Source organism: Cnephaeus nilssonii (genome assembly GCF_951640355.1).
Source record: "Cnephaeus nilssonii genome assembly, chromosome: 18".
Taxonomy (NCBI): domain Eukaryota; kingdom Metazoa; phylum Chordata; class Mammalia; order Chiroptera; family Vespertilionidae; genus Cnephaeus; species Cnephaeus nilssonii.
The window spans coordinates 36,085,108-36,099,151 of record NC_137089.1 but is presented as its reverse complement, the minus strand read 5'-3'; the positions used below and the strand labels follow the sequence as shown (position 1 = coordinate 36,099,151).

At 39.6% G+C, this 14,044-nt stretch overlaps 1 protein-coding gene across 1 annotated transcript in view; it reads right to left on the bottom strand.

Moving 5' to 3' along the window:
• Nucleotides 1-842: 842 nt before the first annotated feature.
• The window catches only part of DNAJC5B (DnaJ heat shock protein family (Hsp40) member C5 beta), a gene marked incomplete at its 3' end in the record, with an annotated part of 32,536 nt that continues 19,334 nt past the window's right edge, over nucleotides 843-14,044 (bottom strand). The window contains exons 2-4 of the mRNA XM_079795929.1: nucleotides 10,509-10,722; nucleotides 7,088-7,259; nucleotides 843-937 (exon numbers count right to left, since the gene is read on the bottom strand). Coding sequence (XP_079652055.1) covers nucleotides 843-937; nucleotides 7,088-7,259; nucleotides 10,509-10,722 — 481 coding nt within the window. The remainder of the gene's footprint in view (nucleotides 938-7,087; nucleotides 7,260-10,508; nucleotides 10,723-14,044) is intronic.

Sequence of the window (14,044 nt, the reverse complement as noted above, 5' to 3'; positions counted from 1 at the left end):
ATAAGTGATATGCCTTTCAGTTTAGGCTATAGAATTTAGAATTCTACCCTTTACCTCTTGTGTTATTGTTTTTCTTTAGTTTAGCTAATCTAGGCCAGTTATACAGAAATAATTTTTACATAAAAATGATCAACACATTGTTTGGGACTGGCTTGAGCTCATAATGATTTTCTGGATCATTTATAACATTTAACCAGGTTGGAGTTTTGTTTTTGTTTTTGTGCCAGTCTAAAAGTACACACAAAACCTGTTTCTTCCTGGTTTTATTTGTCAGTTTTCAACAAATTAAAATTTTAAATCTTTCAAAAATGTACTTTAAAATAATATGATTTGTCTTTTTTACCTAATAATTTTTTTCTGCCTCTTTAAATGTTTCTGTAGCCATATTGAATATTTTCCACACATGAAAAATTCCTCCTATATTCTCATATATATTTTGCTGATATTTATGGCAAATATGAATATTGCATTTAGCTAAATAGATGAAAAGTGGCCTTTGCTTCAGAGTATTTTTTTAGTCTGTAAGGAGTGAGGTCTGGCTCACATAAAGGGCAGGCTCATAATGCCTGTCCAGTGCCACTGTCCTACCTCATGCAAGGAGCATAAAACAACTCTTCAAGTCTTTATTCGTTGAAATGGAATGTTTCATTAGGAATTCTACTCAAAGAGTAAGTCTGCATACTGGAAAGTTATGTAGGGAAAGTTACCTTTCCCTAACCTAAAAATAAAATACAAATGTGGAAAAGTTCACAGCATTTCATGCCCCCTGTCCTCTCCCCATGACCACCCGGAGGCATGGGTGAACCAGGAGGAGGTACCGCAGACCCTCAATGGGCTCAGTATTAAGAGTCTGTGCAATAACTTCGAGGTCCTTCTCTGATTAGCTGTGTTTTCTCATTTGCATTTGTAGGCTGAAGAACAACTGGAAAGTCCAAATCTAAAAATAAACAAAGCAAAACAATAAATACCCTCTTATCATGCTATGTTTTCTTTAATGGGGCAAGTGGTAGATATTTTTGTTGAAATGATGATTGGTAAATCAATTCAATTTGTAAGATACTGAGGATGGTTCTCATTTAAAGGACTTCAGAAGGGAGGAGACACTGTCCTTACTCTTCTATAGAAATATACTTCTATAGAAATATAAAACCAAAGCACTGAACCCAGCTTTCAGTTTGAGGCAATTGCTGAACTTGGTTTAGTTTTTACCATCTTATGGGAATGAGGATAGGTCCACTACTTATCATATAGACTATAATATATATTATATGAAAAATGCCCTCTAGAGTTGTGCAGTGCACAATAGCATATAAGGCTCTCATCGGGAGAGAGGCCAAAACCCCGAGTTTGCTTAGATAAAGAGTCTAATAGGAAGCTCCCTACATAAAGCCAAATACTCAAAATGGTTATGTGCTCTGTAAATTAACACACCTGTAAATCTGCAAGGAAATTTGTTAGTCTTCAGTTTGGGTGCTGAGACATTTAATACATTTGCTGTTCCGCATTCACCACACTTTATAGACCAGAAGAAGGGCACCAAGGAAGATATTAAATTCTTCTTCTTTTTCACTGATCCTCACTTCCCTTCCTACTCCCTCTATATGGAAAAAAAAAAAAAAGTCTCCACCTAAACCTCGCACCTTATACAAAAGTGAACTCAAAATGGGTATAGATCTAAATGTTAAACATAAAACGTTTAGAAAACAATGAAGAAAATTTTCATGACCTAGGCTTAGGCTAAGAGTTCTTAGAAATGACATCAAAAGCATAATCCATTAAAAACATTAATAAATTTTTCATAAAAAAATTTTCTCTGCAAAGCAGCAGGAAAAAAAACAACCCAATATGTAGCTATAACATTTTTGTAAAACAAACAAAACCCCCTAAATAGTTACACAAAATTTTTTTTAAGTTGTGATCCTTGATGAGCTGGTGCCAGGAGGTTGATATAAACTTGCCTTTTTTTGACTCTGTACCCCCCTGTGGTGGTTGAATTTTTATGAGTATGTCTTACTTTTCATACAAGGTCCCAAACCTCCCCATCATTGGTAGCTTTCAAATGAGGTTGGGCCGCAGTCTGCTAGAAAAATTGTGGGAGATGAAGGTAGACACCTTGGACTCCTTCCAACTCTAAAATCTTAGGATTTTATGATTAGATTAAACATAGGATAATAAAAAAATCCCCTAAGTGAGAATATGTTTGCTATATTTTATTCTATTTCAGAATCATCAAAATAAAATATGCAAAGCTCCAATGTCTTACATGTGCCTTCTAATGGACTCAAATCTTGATGTATGCTGCTTATCATTTGTCACAAGTAACATGATATCCAAGTGACTAGTAGCTACTTTCAAGTGCCTTTTCTTACACAACTTTAAGTGAGCATTCTTTTGCAGAACGGAAGAGACCATAATCCATTAATAGGATCAGGGTCCAGAAAGTATAGTCTTTACATGAAATCTTCGTTTTCATCCTCACAAGCCTTAAATTGCACTAATTATACCAGTAAACTACATTAAGTCTTTGAATTAGTGGAATAAAAGTCTGAAACTAACTAATGCACTTCACTTCAAATAAGGCATAAATTCTCATAATGAAATGTTAGACTGAGGAGCAGTGGTGGTGGATTTACTGCAGTTAATGAAAGTTAAGCTTCAGGGACCCTAGATATATGTTCACATTTTTTGTAGATTTGAAAAAGTAAAATATTTTAATCATAACAAAACACTGTCTCTTTCCACTTTACTTTTCCTCCATAATGCTTTTCTTCTTGATGAGTGGCAACAGAGGGGCTATGGACATTTTGGAGACTCAGTTAAGGGGAAATATAGTTGGGGATAGGTTTCCTTTGGGTTTAGTGAGCTATGGTTTTGTGGTTTGCAGCAACTCTGTGTATAATTATTGGTAGCCATACCGGCATAGGGATAGCTTTAGGGATAATCTTGTAACTCACTATGCCAATTCACTTGTTGAGAGAGCATGAAGATTCACACCAGAGGTGGTGTCACACAATATAATATGTCAGTGGGTTCTGACCCTGGCAGTATTGGGTGATGGAGGGGAAACAAGGTTTGAAATGTGCAGTCATAAAATGGTGTGTGGAAAATTTTTTCCAAATATTATGTTATATATGAAATCAACTAATTTTCGCAGATTTGACAACAATCCCTAAACATTTAGACATTAGCAATAATGAGTTGCAAAACTGTACCTTTTCTAATCTACAATCATAAAAACAAATTGAACATGCTAGAAGAAAGAATTATTTTTCTATTCTTCTTACAGAAAATGATATTATACAAATATTGTTAAATGAAGAGGCAAGCAAAGAATATGCACCCAGAAAGCATAGGGTAAAGGTATTATAGAGATGTACTAGGCAGTTAATTAAATTATTGCTGTTTTTCTGGATTTTGTGATATTTATGTTATTTGGCAGTTTTTAAGCTTTGCAATTTGTTGTGATTTCTTCTTCTCATTCTAAATAAATATTTACTTTCTGATTTAATTTTGCATTTGTAATTTTGTGTTCTTTTTCGTAAAGAGGACTGCCCCCCAAATTGTATAAGTTTCAAGCCCTACAAAATCTGGATTAATTCTACGTTGGAGCTTTTAAATATATAGGAATGGAATAAAGCTTTTTCCTCTTGGTTAAGTCTTCTTTGGGAGGGTGGTCTATTTTATTTGTCAGTTTATTTTCTTCATTATATTCCACTTATAAGTGAGATCATGTGATACTTAGTAATACAGTAAAATGGGATCATAATTTACTTAGTCTAGAATCTGACCTCTGCAATGGAATTGGTAGCTCTGGGGGGCATCAGAACTGAGAACAGTGAGAGACACATAGATTTATCACCAGTCACCCTGCAGGAAGGAAACCTGGGTGGAATTTGGCACCAAGGATGAATTTCTGTTCCAGAAAAGAAATCTGCAAAAAAATGTCCGCTGAAATGACCTGGTGGAACTTTGATCTAATTTAAAAGCGGAAAAACTTTGCCTTGGCTGGTGTGTTCAATGGTTAGAGCACCAGCTCACGCACCAAAGATTCATAGGTTTAATTCCTGGTCAAGGGCATGTACTTGGGTTGCAGATTCCATCCCCAGCCCCAGTCAGAATTTTAAAAATTAAAAGAGGAAAAACTTTGAGGCTTTTCAGAGAAGTGTGAACACTGGATTTGTGATATTAAGTTCAATTCACCTAGTTTTGGGTTCCACAGTATAAAAGACAAGTTAAGGTTGCTCTTTACAGTGGATGACGATGACAGTGCTCTCCTTCCTATCCTCTGTCAGTGAGTGAGTACTGGATAGGATTGATGGATATTATGGGAGATCTGATGAACAATGGGACCAGAGACCTCTGACATGATCTTTCAACATTTTACCTGCCTCAAAGAGCAGTTGGGATTAATACACTGGGCTCATCATTCTTAAACAAGTTATGCCAAGACCATTCACTGGCCCTTTTCTGAAGAGGAGTTTGCACATATGTATCTCTTTTTACCCCATGTATGAGTAATACTGCTTGCTTGTGCTTTTTGATATTTATGCCTCCATTAAAAGACTTGTTCTTTTATATCCCAAACTAGAGGCCCGGTGCACGAAATTCGTGCATGGAGGGGGGTTGTCCCTCAGCCCAGCCTATACCCTCTCCAATCTGGGACCCCTCGAGGGATGTCCGACTGCCCCAGTGGGATCGGGCCTAAACAGGCAGTCGGACATCCCTCTCACAATCTAGGACTGCTGGCTCCCAACTGCTTGCCTGCCTGCCCCTAACCACTTCTGCCTGCCAGCCTGATCACCCCCTAACCACTCCGCTGCCAGCCTGTTTGCCCCCAACTTCCCTCCTCTGCCAGCCTGGTCACCCCTAACTGCCCTCTCCTGCAGGGTTGATCACCTCCCTTGCAGGCCTGGTCCCTCTCAACTGCCCTCCCTTGCAGGCCTGGTCCTTCTCAACTGCCCTCCCTTGCAGGCCGGGTGCCTCCCAGCTGCCCTCTCCTGCTGGCCATCTTGTGGTGGCCATCTTGTGTCCACATGGGGGCAGGATCTTTGACCACATGGGGGCAGCTATATTGTGTGTTGCAGTGATGATCAATCTGCATATTACTCTTTTATTAGATAGGTTAGAGGCCTGGTACAGGGGTGGGGGCCAGCTAGTTTGCCCCGAAGGGTGTCCCTGATCAGGGTGGGGTTCCCTTGGGGCGTGGGGCAGCCTGAGCAAGGGGCCTGTGGTGGTTTGCAGGCTGGCCACGCCCCCTGGCAACCCAAGGGGAGGCCCTGGTATCTGGATTTATTTTCCTTCTACAATTGAAACTTTGTAGCCTGGAGCAGAGCCAAGCCTGGGGCTCCCTCTGGGGCTGGCAGCCATTTCTGTTAGGGTTATAATTGAAACTTTGTTGCCTTAAGCGTGTGGGCCCGGCCAGGGTGTGTGGAAAGCTTTGCTTCCCCTGTTGCCGGGGGCAACGCTGGCCTGCTCTCTCAAGCTCCATTATGCCGCCATTTCTGTTTGAATTTGTTTACCTTCTATAATTGAAACTTTGTAGCTTGAGTGGAGGCTTAGGCCTGGCAAGGGCAGGCGGAAAGCTTGGCTTCCTCTGTTACCTAGGAAACCTTGCTCTCTGTGGCTCTAGCCATCTTGGTTGGGTTAATTTGCATATTCACTCTGATTGGATGGTATGCATGGCTTGTGGGTGTGGCTTGTGGGTGTGTCAGAGGTATGGTCAATTTGCATATTTGTCTATTATTAGGTAGGATAAGGCAAAGGAAACTTGTGATCACATTTCACCTTCGGCTCATACTTTGGCTCCAGGGGCAGTAATAAAAAATTGTAATAGCAACCCCCATTTGCTGGACTGGACACCCAGTGGTCCCCATAAGAAGGGGTCACAGGTTACAGGAAAATCCCTTCCATCCTCTCTGACCCACCAATCCTAAAATGGTGTGACACTAAGAATGACTCACATGATTGAAGACTCCTTCCTTGAAGCTGGAGTCAGGATGGGTAATAACTGGATAGTGCTTAGCATCACATTTGATTGGGAATAAAAGATGCATGCAAGCCTTTAAGCAGTCTGCTGCTTGATGTCATGGAATTTGTTTCATTGTGATGCAAAGAATCAGAGTATGGTACAGTCCAAAGTGCACCATTCCTAATTTCAACAGCTTTGACAACACTGGGCCACTGTCTGAATTACCAAGTAATTCTCTTATTTGGCTGTCTAGGGTTCTTTGTGATTTAGTGATCGTCCATAATTCAGAATAATGATGCATTCTACAGGAGAAAATGACAGTAGAATTATGGCTACAAGATAAAGGACAATGGCAGGTTTGACTCCAGCTTGTTTAAACAAAGTCATTTTTCAGAGAATGTGAAACATTCCTGGTGTTGTAAATTCTGTGAGATTTTATCATTTGCGACATTTTTTCGTTATCATTTCTGAGCAAAGTGAACTCAAGTAATATCTCATGGGTATATACATATATAGACATGTGGGGGTGATTTAACAAAGGAAATAGCCCTATTTACATAGGACAATATTCTTGATGCTGGTTTAGGGCAAGCTCTAAAGTGTAGGTTTGGAAGGAAGCTACATTTCGAGGGAAAAAAGACTATGTTCCCCCAAATCTACCCAAAACTCATTATCAAATAATCAAAAAGAAGACAAGTGACAGGTTGCTGACTTTTGATGTCCATTCCCTTCTATTTGAATAAAGATCCTAAAGTAACAGGCTGAAATGCTTCTCCTGGGAGAAATTTCTACCTTGGTTCTCCTACCCCTGGGCACTCCCAATCCTCCCTGAACCCAGAACTCACACTCTTGTAATGAGACCATGAATTATTATACTAGCTTTGCATATTGTACTAGATCAGCATATTTCTTTCTAATGGTGTCAGGCTCTGTTTTTCTCTGTTGCTGCCAAAAGTAACGATTCTTTCATCCTCTGCAAAAGAAGCTGACAGTGTGTGGGGTTCCCCCAACCTGGCTGATGGATTTCTCTCACTTTAGTGATAACCATCACCATGGGACCTGGTGCTTGGCCAGGCCTATGAAGGGACACCCACTACCTCTGCTCTCATCTTACTCTACCTTTTTCCATGTCAGTCTTGATCTGCTCCTCAAGATCCTCTGGGGACACATAGAAGTCCTCTTCTGGCTCGGATGATTTGGGCCGGCAGCGTCCACAGCAGCAGTTGCAACAACAGCACAGACAGCAGCAAAAATAGCAGCCGGTCAAGAGGCCAATAATGACAAACAGGGCCTAGGAGAAACAGGAAAAGCAAAACAGGGGTGAGGGGTAGTGGGGTATGTGAGAACTCCAGAAATCAAGTGTGTACTCATGTATCTCCAGAGACCAGAGGACATTGCAGTTCACCCTGCACTCTCATCCCTATTGCATGCAATTTTTTTTTAGTTTCCTTGGAAACAAAAATTCCACATAGAGTTTTACCTAGTAAGTTAAAACCCAGAGGAAATGGCTTGTAGCCAAAGTAATGATGCATGACATTTTCTTCTTTATTCTTAAGTTGTGGTGATCATTATTAAGAGTATACCAAACAAAACAAACCCAACCAACCAACAAGCAAAAAAATCTACAGGTCTCATGATCTAACCAAGGGGACAGAATCATTCTCACCAGAGGAGCTATTGATAGCTCCCCCTCCCCCACCCACATTCCTCTTAGTCTCTGCAGAGTTTCTCTCCACAGTATATCTTACACTCTTCCCCTGTCTCTATCATGGCTGGTAGGGCTTTAGACCAGGTCCTGTTATCTCTGTTCTGGATGTTTCAGTAGCCTCATAACTGGCTTCCCTGCCTCCTAACCCACCCTATGTGTTGCTGCTGGAGCTTCCTGAAATATATATATTCTCTTGAACCCAGGCAGCTACTCTGCTGCCTCTCAGATAAGGCTGGAGCTCCTTATTATGGTCATCTGGCCTTTGCCAACCCTTCTCCTGCACCAGCCTGCCCTGTTCCTGCCATACCTGCCATAGCTTTGCTCTCCCTGTGGATTCGTCTGCCTAGATGTACCCACCTAGCCATGTGACAATTACCCACTCCATGTTTCAGAGTCGTCTCAAAGATCCTCTCCCTGACATGTTTTCTGACCCCCTCCCCTCCTTTGTACTCCATACACACTTCTCCCGTGGTGCTTAAGTGGCTTATACATCTTTGAATCAGAATGCAGATTTCATCTAATAAAAGGAACAAAGGGGATAAAGATCACTGCGTGTGTCTGCAATTCTTCAGTGACTTAAGGTGGAATCTTTTAGGTTGAGGAACCTCACCTGCCTCATCCCGGCTTCCCAGCCCAGCACTCCATCTGTCTGACTCTGGCCCCAGTTGTGGGGTGGCTTAGAGTGAGGGAGCTTTAGTTATACCCTCACATCTAGCATCTTTTTGCTCTGAATAGTCTACACTTTCATAGACTTAGGTAAATTACTCTAAAAATAAAACTGCAGCCCAGCCGTTGTTGCTCCTTGTTTGAAGGGCTACCTATGAATCTGGAGGTCACGGTTCAATTCCCAGTCAGGGCAATGCCTGGGTTGCGGGTTTGGTCCCCAGTGTGGGGCAAGCAGGAGGCAGCTGATCAGTGATTCTCTCTTATCATTGGTGTTTCTATCTCTTTTTCTCCCTTCCTCTCTGAAATCAATAAAAATATATTTTGAAAAAACAAACCTGCAACACCCTCCTCCCTAGCAACTGCCTCTAAGACCCGCCTGTGCAGTACTCTTGAGTCATTGCCCCAACAAGCTCCTCCTCTCATCCTTTTAAAAATGTTTATGATGCAATTCCAGATTTTTCTCTTCTCTGAAAATTTTCTTTAATTCATATACTGTTTTGTTCTTTAGTTGTTTCAAGCTAGATTGTTTCTCTTGTTTATCCCTTTCAGTGCTTAGCATAGTACTAGTTGCAAGTGGGTGTCCAGTATTTTTTAAATGCATATTTTAATAGTACAGATTTATTCGTACAGTGCATACTTAATACGTGATCACTGTGTGCCAGGCCACTCTCATGGGCACTGTGCATTTAGGCTTTGGCACAAGCAGAAGGGGAAGGTAGAATTTTTTTGTAGCCCTATTTTTAAAAAACCACATCAGGAACTACTTTATATATCGCTTATACTACTGGACATCATCTTGTCTATGAATTTTGATCAATTTTGTCAACTTCCTGAGCAAAGAAACCTATTCTCATTTTTATGCAGGTGGGCTCCCATATGCAATCAGGTGCTGGTGTGCAAATAATCTAGAACTCCAGATGGACCTTCCCATGGGAGAAGTGTCATGCCTGGAGGTTAGGTCCCCAGGCAAGCCCACAAAAAGCCCATGTTGTTATAGGAATGTTTAATCTATCATCAGAAATGACATTCTCAGTAAGTACACTCTCATTCCAAGTTCCAGCTCTGCTTGGCAGGAACTTGTCTCCCTCCCAAGTCTTCAATAATAGAGAAAGGGGATCCTAGTTATCCCCAAGAAAAGGAAGTATGGGACTGCAGGAGGCAAATGAGGCTTTAAGTTGCAGACTCTCTCCATGCTTATGTACAAAAACACTCTCTTCCTGCATATATAAGACTCTTCAATTTAGCAATATTTATTTTAGTGGAAGAAAGTAGCAATCAGAATACTACAGAGCATGCCTTTTTGGAAATCGGCAGCTTTATAAATTATTAATTGCAACTCATGAATGTAAGTTCATATGATTTCACAAAATGTGTGAACTGCTCACATGTATGTGAATTGTCCAATAATATGCTGGTGGGCTATATATATATGTTCATATGCAAATACATTTTTATCAGAAGATATTAAAACTCATAAACAAATATAAAACCATCACCAAACATACATATAGTAGGGATTACTAGGAAACTGCACAAAATTGCTGTCAAAAATCATTTCTGATTGCAGTAAGTTTTTAAAAATGTTGCCTTTTCTTGACCAGATATCTTTTTTCTCTCCTTCTCTCTCTCTGTCTCTCCAACTTCCTCTCCTCCACTACTTAATTCTCCCCTTTCCCCTCATTTCCTTCACTACCTCACCGCAGGCTCCACGTGAGTCCATGACATCATTACCACACATTCTCCCAAGTATTGTGTTTGCTGATGTATTCTGTGCTATAAATAGTAAAGTACATGGCTAAATTTGTTAATAATAATTTATTAGGCAGTCGTCACACTAATAAATTATTTTCCGTTTTGAGCAATGAGTTAGTTCTTAATTAGTCACTATGGAGGAAGAGAAGGCAGTCAGAATTAACCTGAAGCTTCAAATGCAAATATAATTAATGTCTGGAATTATTTTAAGTCATGCTGTATATTACAATCATTTGATGAGCTAAAGCAAAAACAATCCTCAAATAACAATTTTCCATCAAAGCTATATCTCCTTTTATTTACAAGAGTTTAATAATATATAAGGTTAGGCTTTCTCTGAAATAGAGTCTAAAATCGTGAATAATATCATGATCTAACAGGAAATTGGTTTTGAAGGAAAAAAATATGATTCACCTTTGCCCACCAACTTGAAAGCATAAAGTAGGTATTAACATTTTCATCTCCAAATTGTTCGGCCACATAGAGTCCCAGCGATCCGTACTTGTCATATATGATTCTCTTGGACATATCAGTAAGTATTGTGTGGGCATTGTTGATTTCCTTAAACTTGTCAGCAGCAGCTGGGTCATCTGGATTCTTGTCTGGATGGTGTTTCAGGGCCAACTTTCTTTAAAAAAAAAGTAAGGGAAATGTCATTTGACAAGAATTACAATGGCATTTTAGAAGGGCACTATTCATTTGTACATCTTTTATAGATCTAATACTATGAAATGAGCCCTAGCTGATGTGGCTCAGTGGATAGAGCATCAGTCGGACTGTGAACTGAAAGGTCCCGGATTCTATTGTGATGTGTCTCTTTCACATTGGTGTCTCTCTCACATCAGTGTTTCTCTCTATCTCTCCCTCTCCCTCCCACTCTCTCTAAAAATCAATGGAAAAAAATATCCTTGGGTGAGGATTTAAAAATAAATACTGTGAAATGATAATGTTGATTTAATTGAGCAAGTGCTAATTAAATGTCTCTTGTTTGTAATGTGCAGGTACAATAGTATTGTTTCTCCTCTCACATCCTCAAAGGGATTCTCAAATGCATGGTTGCTGGGCCTGAGACATCTTGCTGTTGGCCACCTCACCATGCAACATGCATGGAACTTTAAGAGCAACAGGACCAGTTTACACCAAAAATTTCATTTACAACTGGAAGAATTTTCCAGAATTAACAAATCTTCACACCACATATTCTAAAAGTTAAATTCACCTATCAAGCATTTTTCTAATTTATATTTCCTTAGATACATTATAACCCCTTCAACAAATCTTCCACAAATCCCTTTTGTTTTTCTGAATAAATACTGTGACTTACCTTGTATTCAAATGTATATTTTACCTCTTTTCAAATTGGTCTTTGCACTTCAAATAATCCATAGAAATTTACTTGTGAGTAAAAGGCCCTGTCTCTGTGGACCATAAAGCCGTTTGTAAGGGGTGTGGGTATGCATTGTGCTGCCTCGTTTGTGTATGGGGGGCGGGGGAGACTGATTGGGAATAATTTTTATCTTCAGTTATACTCAAGTACAAATAAAACTGTAAAATGGATGTAAGAAGTGAGCTTATAATAGTCAGGCTCTGGCTGGTAGCCCTCTCCGGAGAGATTTAAATAATGATTAAAGCCATGTATAGAACTGAGTCTATAGTAGTTTTTCCAATACAAAGTCAATTAATTTTATGACTCTCTACTGGAAAGTCCACATGACTTATTCTCCCTACTGTGCCTATCATAGGTATATGTAGGAATATACCATATGGTTTTGTTTATTTTATCACTTTTAGAGTAAATTGTTTTATTTTAATGCAATAATAAGGGCAGAAAAGTAAAGTACATCTTATAAAGCAAGCTATACAATAAGTTGGGGGGGGGGAGTCACACCTATTTTATGAATGAAAGTATTGTTGGGTTAGGAAGTAAGTGAATAATAAAATAGCTCAGTGTCGGGATGCTTAAAAAATACCAAAATATTTAAAAGTACAAATCTTGGTATGTAATCCATTCTAGCTTTGAACTCAGGATAAACAAAAAGAATAAAACAATGATGGTTCATTTTAAATTTGATTCATCAAAACATTTTTCATCTTTTTGAGGGATGTTTGGGGTATCTAGAAATTCTTACAGATGGAACCATTGGAGACATTTTTATGTGCAGAATTTATGATGAGATCTTGTGCTAATAGCACAAAATGCCTATTTTGTCATTTTTAAAAACTTTATTTACTATATGCCAGCACTATTGTAAGGATGTTATAAATATTAATTTATTAATATTCACCAAACTCTATGAGATAGGTATGATAATTTCATTTAACAAATGAAGAAATTTAGCCAACAAGAAGTTAAGTAACTTACCCAATTTCACACAGCTAACAATTAGAGCCAGACTTTGAAGACGGGCAATCTAACCCTGAGCACATGCTCTTAACCACCAATATGCTGCCTCCTATATATTTTTAAACTTAAGGAAGTAAGGCACACAGATTATTATTAGGCCCTTGTAAGGACTTTGGCTTTTGGTCTAGGTAATGTGGGAAACCATTGGAGTGTTTTGAGGAGAGTGGTATGATCTGACTTTAGTTTCAGAAGAACCAGTCTTGGAGAGGACAAAGGTGAAAGCAGGGAGACTCTTTTAGAAGTTTATAGTGATTCAGACGAGTGTGGTAGTGTAGAGGATGTAATGAGAAGTGGTTGGATTCTGGATGTATTTTGAAGACTAGCTGGATTGGATGTGAAATGTGAAAGAAAAAGAGGACCCAGGGATGCACCAAAATTTTGGCCTGAGCAATGGGAAATTTGGAGTTACTGTTAAAGGGTTTGCAAGACATTTTTTTTTTTTTTTGTAGTGGGAAATGGTTTGCTAGGATTTGCAATTCTCTTTTGGGCACCTCTGAGATGCCTACTAGACTTCCAAGTGGAGATGGAGGTAGAGAGATCTATGAGCCTGAAGTTCACATGAGAATTATGGGACAGGTACGTTTGGGAGTTCTCAGCAGGTAGATAGTATTTAGAGTCATGGAACGGGAAAAGATTCCCAAGAGAGTAGGTCCAACAGCAGTCCAAAGACTGAACTTTAGGAAGGAGGAACCAGCAAAGGAGATGACAAAAAGAAAGACTAATGTTGTAAAAGGAAAAAATCCAGAGAATATGGGATCTTGGGGTCCAGTTGAGCAAAGGTTTTGAAGAAGGTAAGCTGTGTCAAATGCTATTGACAAGTTAGGTATGATGAGGATTAAGAATTGATCACTGGGATTTAGTTATATAGAAATCTTTGGTTACTTTGACATGCAACCCCCCCCCCCACATAAACACATGCATCTATACACACACAGACAATCTATATATACATATAGACCCACCCCCTTGGGAATTGTCTATGGAGCAAGAAACGTGTAGAATTTAGGGTTGAAGGAAGTGCTTGGAGTACATTTAAATGTACCTTTACTCACTTATTTTAAATATATTTCTTATAATTTATATATATATATATATATATATATATATATATATATATATATATATATATATATATACTAGAGGCCCAGTGCACGAGATTCGTGCACTTGGGGAGATCCCTCAGCCTGGCCTGAGCATTCTCATAGTCCGGGAGCCCTCAGGGGATGTCTGGCACTTGGACATCCTTAGTACTGCCGTGGAGGCAGGAGAGGGTCCTGCCATCACTGCTGTGCTCTCCAGCTGTAAGCCCAGCTTCTGGCTGAGTGGCACTCCCACTGTGGGAGCGCACTGACCAACAGGGGGCAGCTCCTGCATTGAGTGTCTGCCCCCTGGTGGTCAGTGCATGTCATAGCGACTGGTCATTCCACCCTTTGGTCGGTTTGCATATTAGTTTTTTATTATATAGGATATATATATATAGCGAGAGAGGGGGGGGGCGGAGAGAGGTAATATGCAAATTAGGCCGGGATGCTATAACGGTCATGAC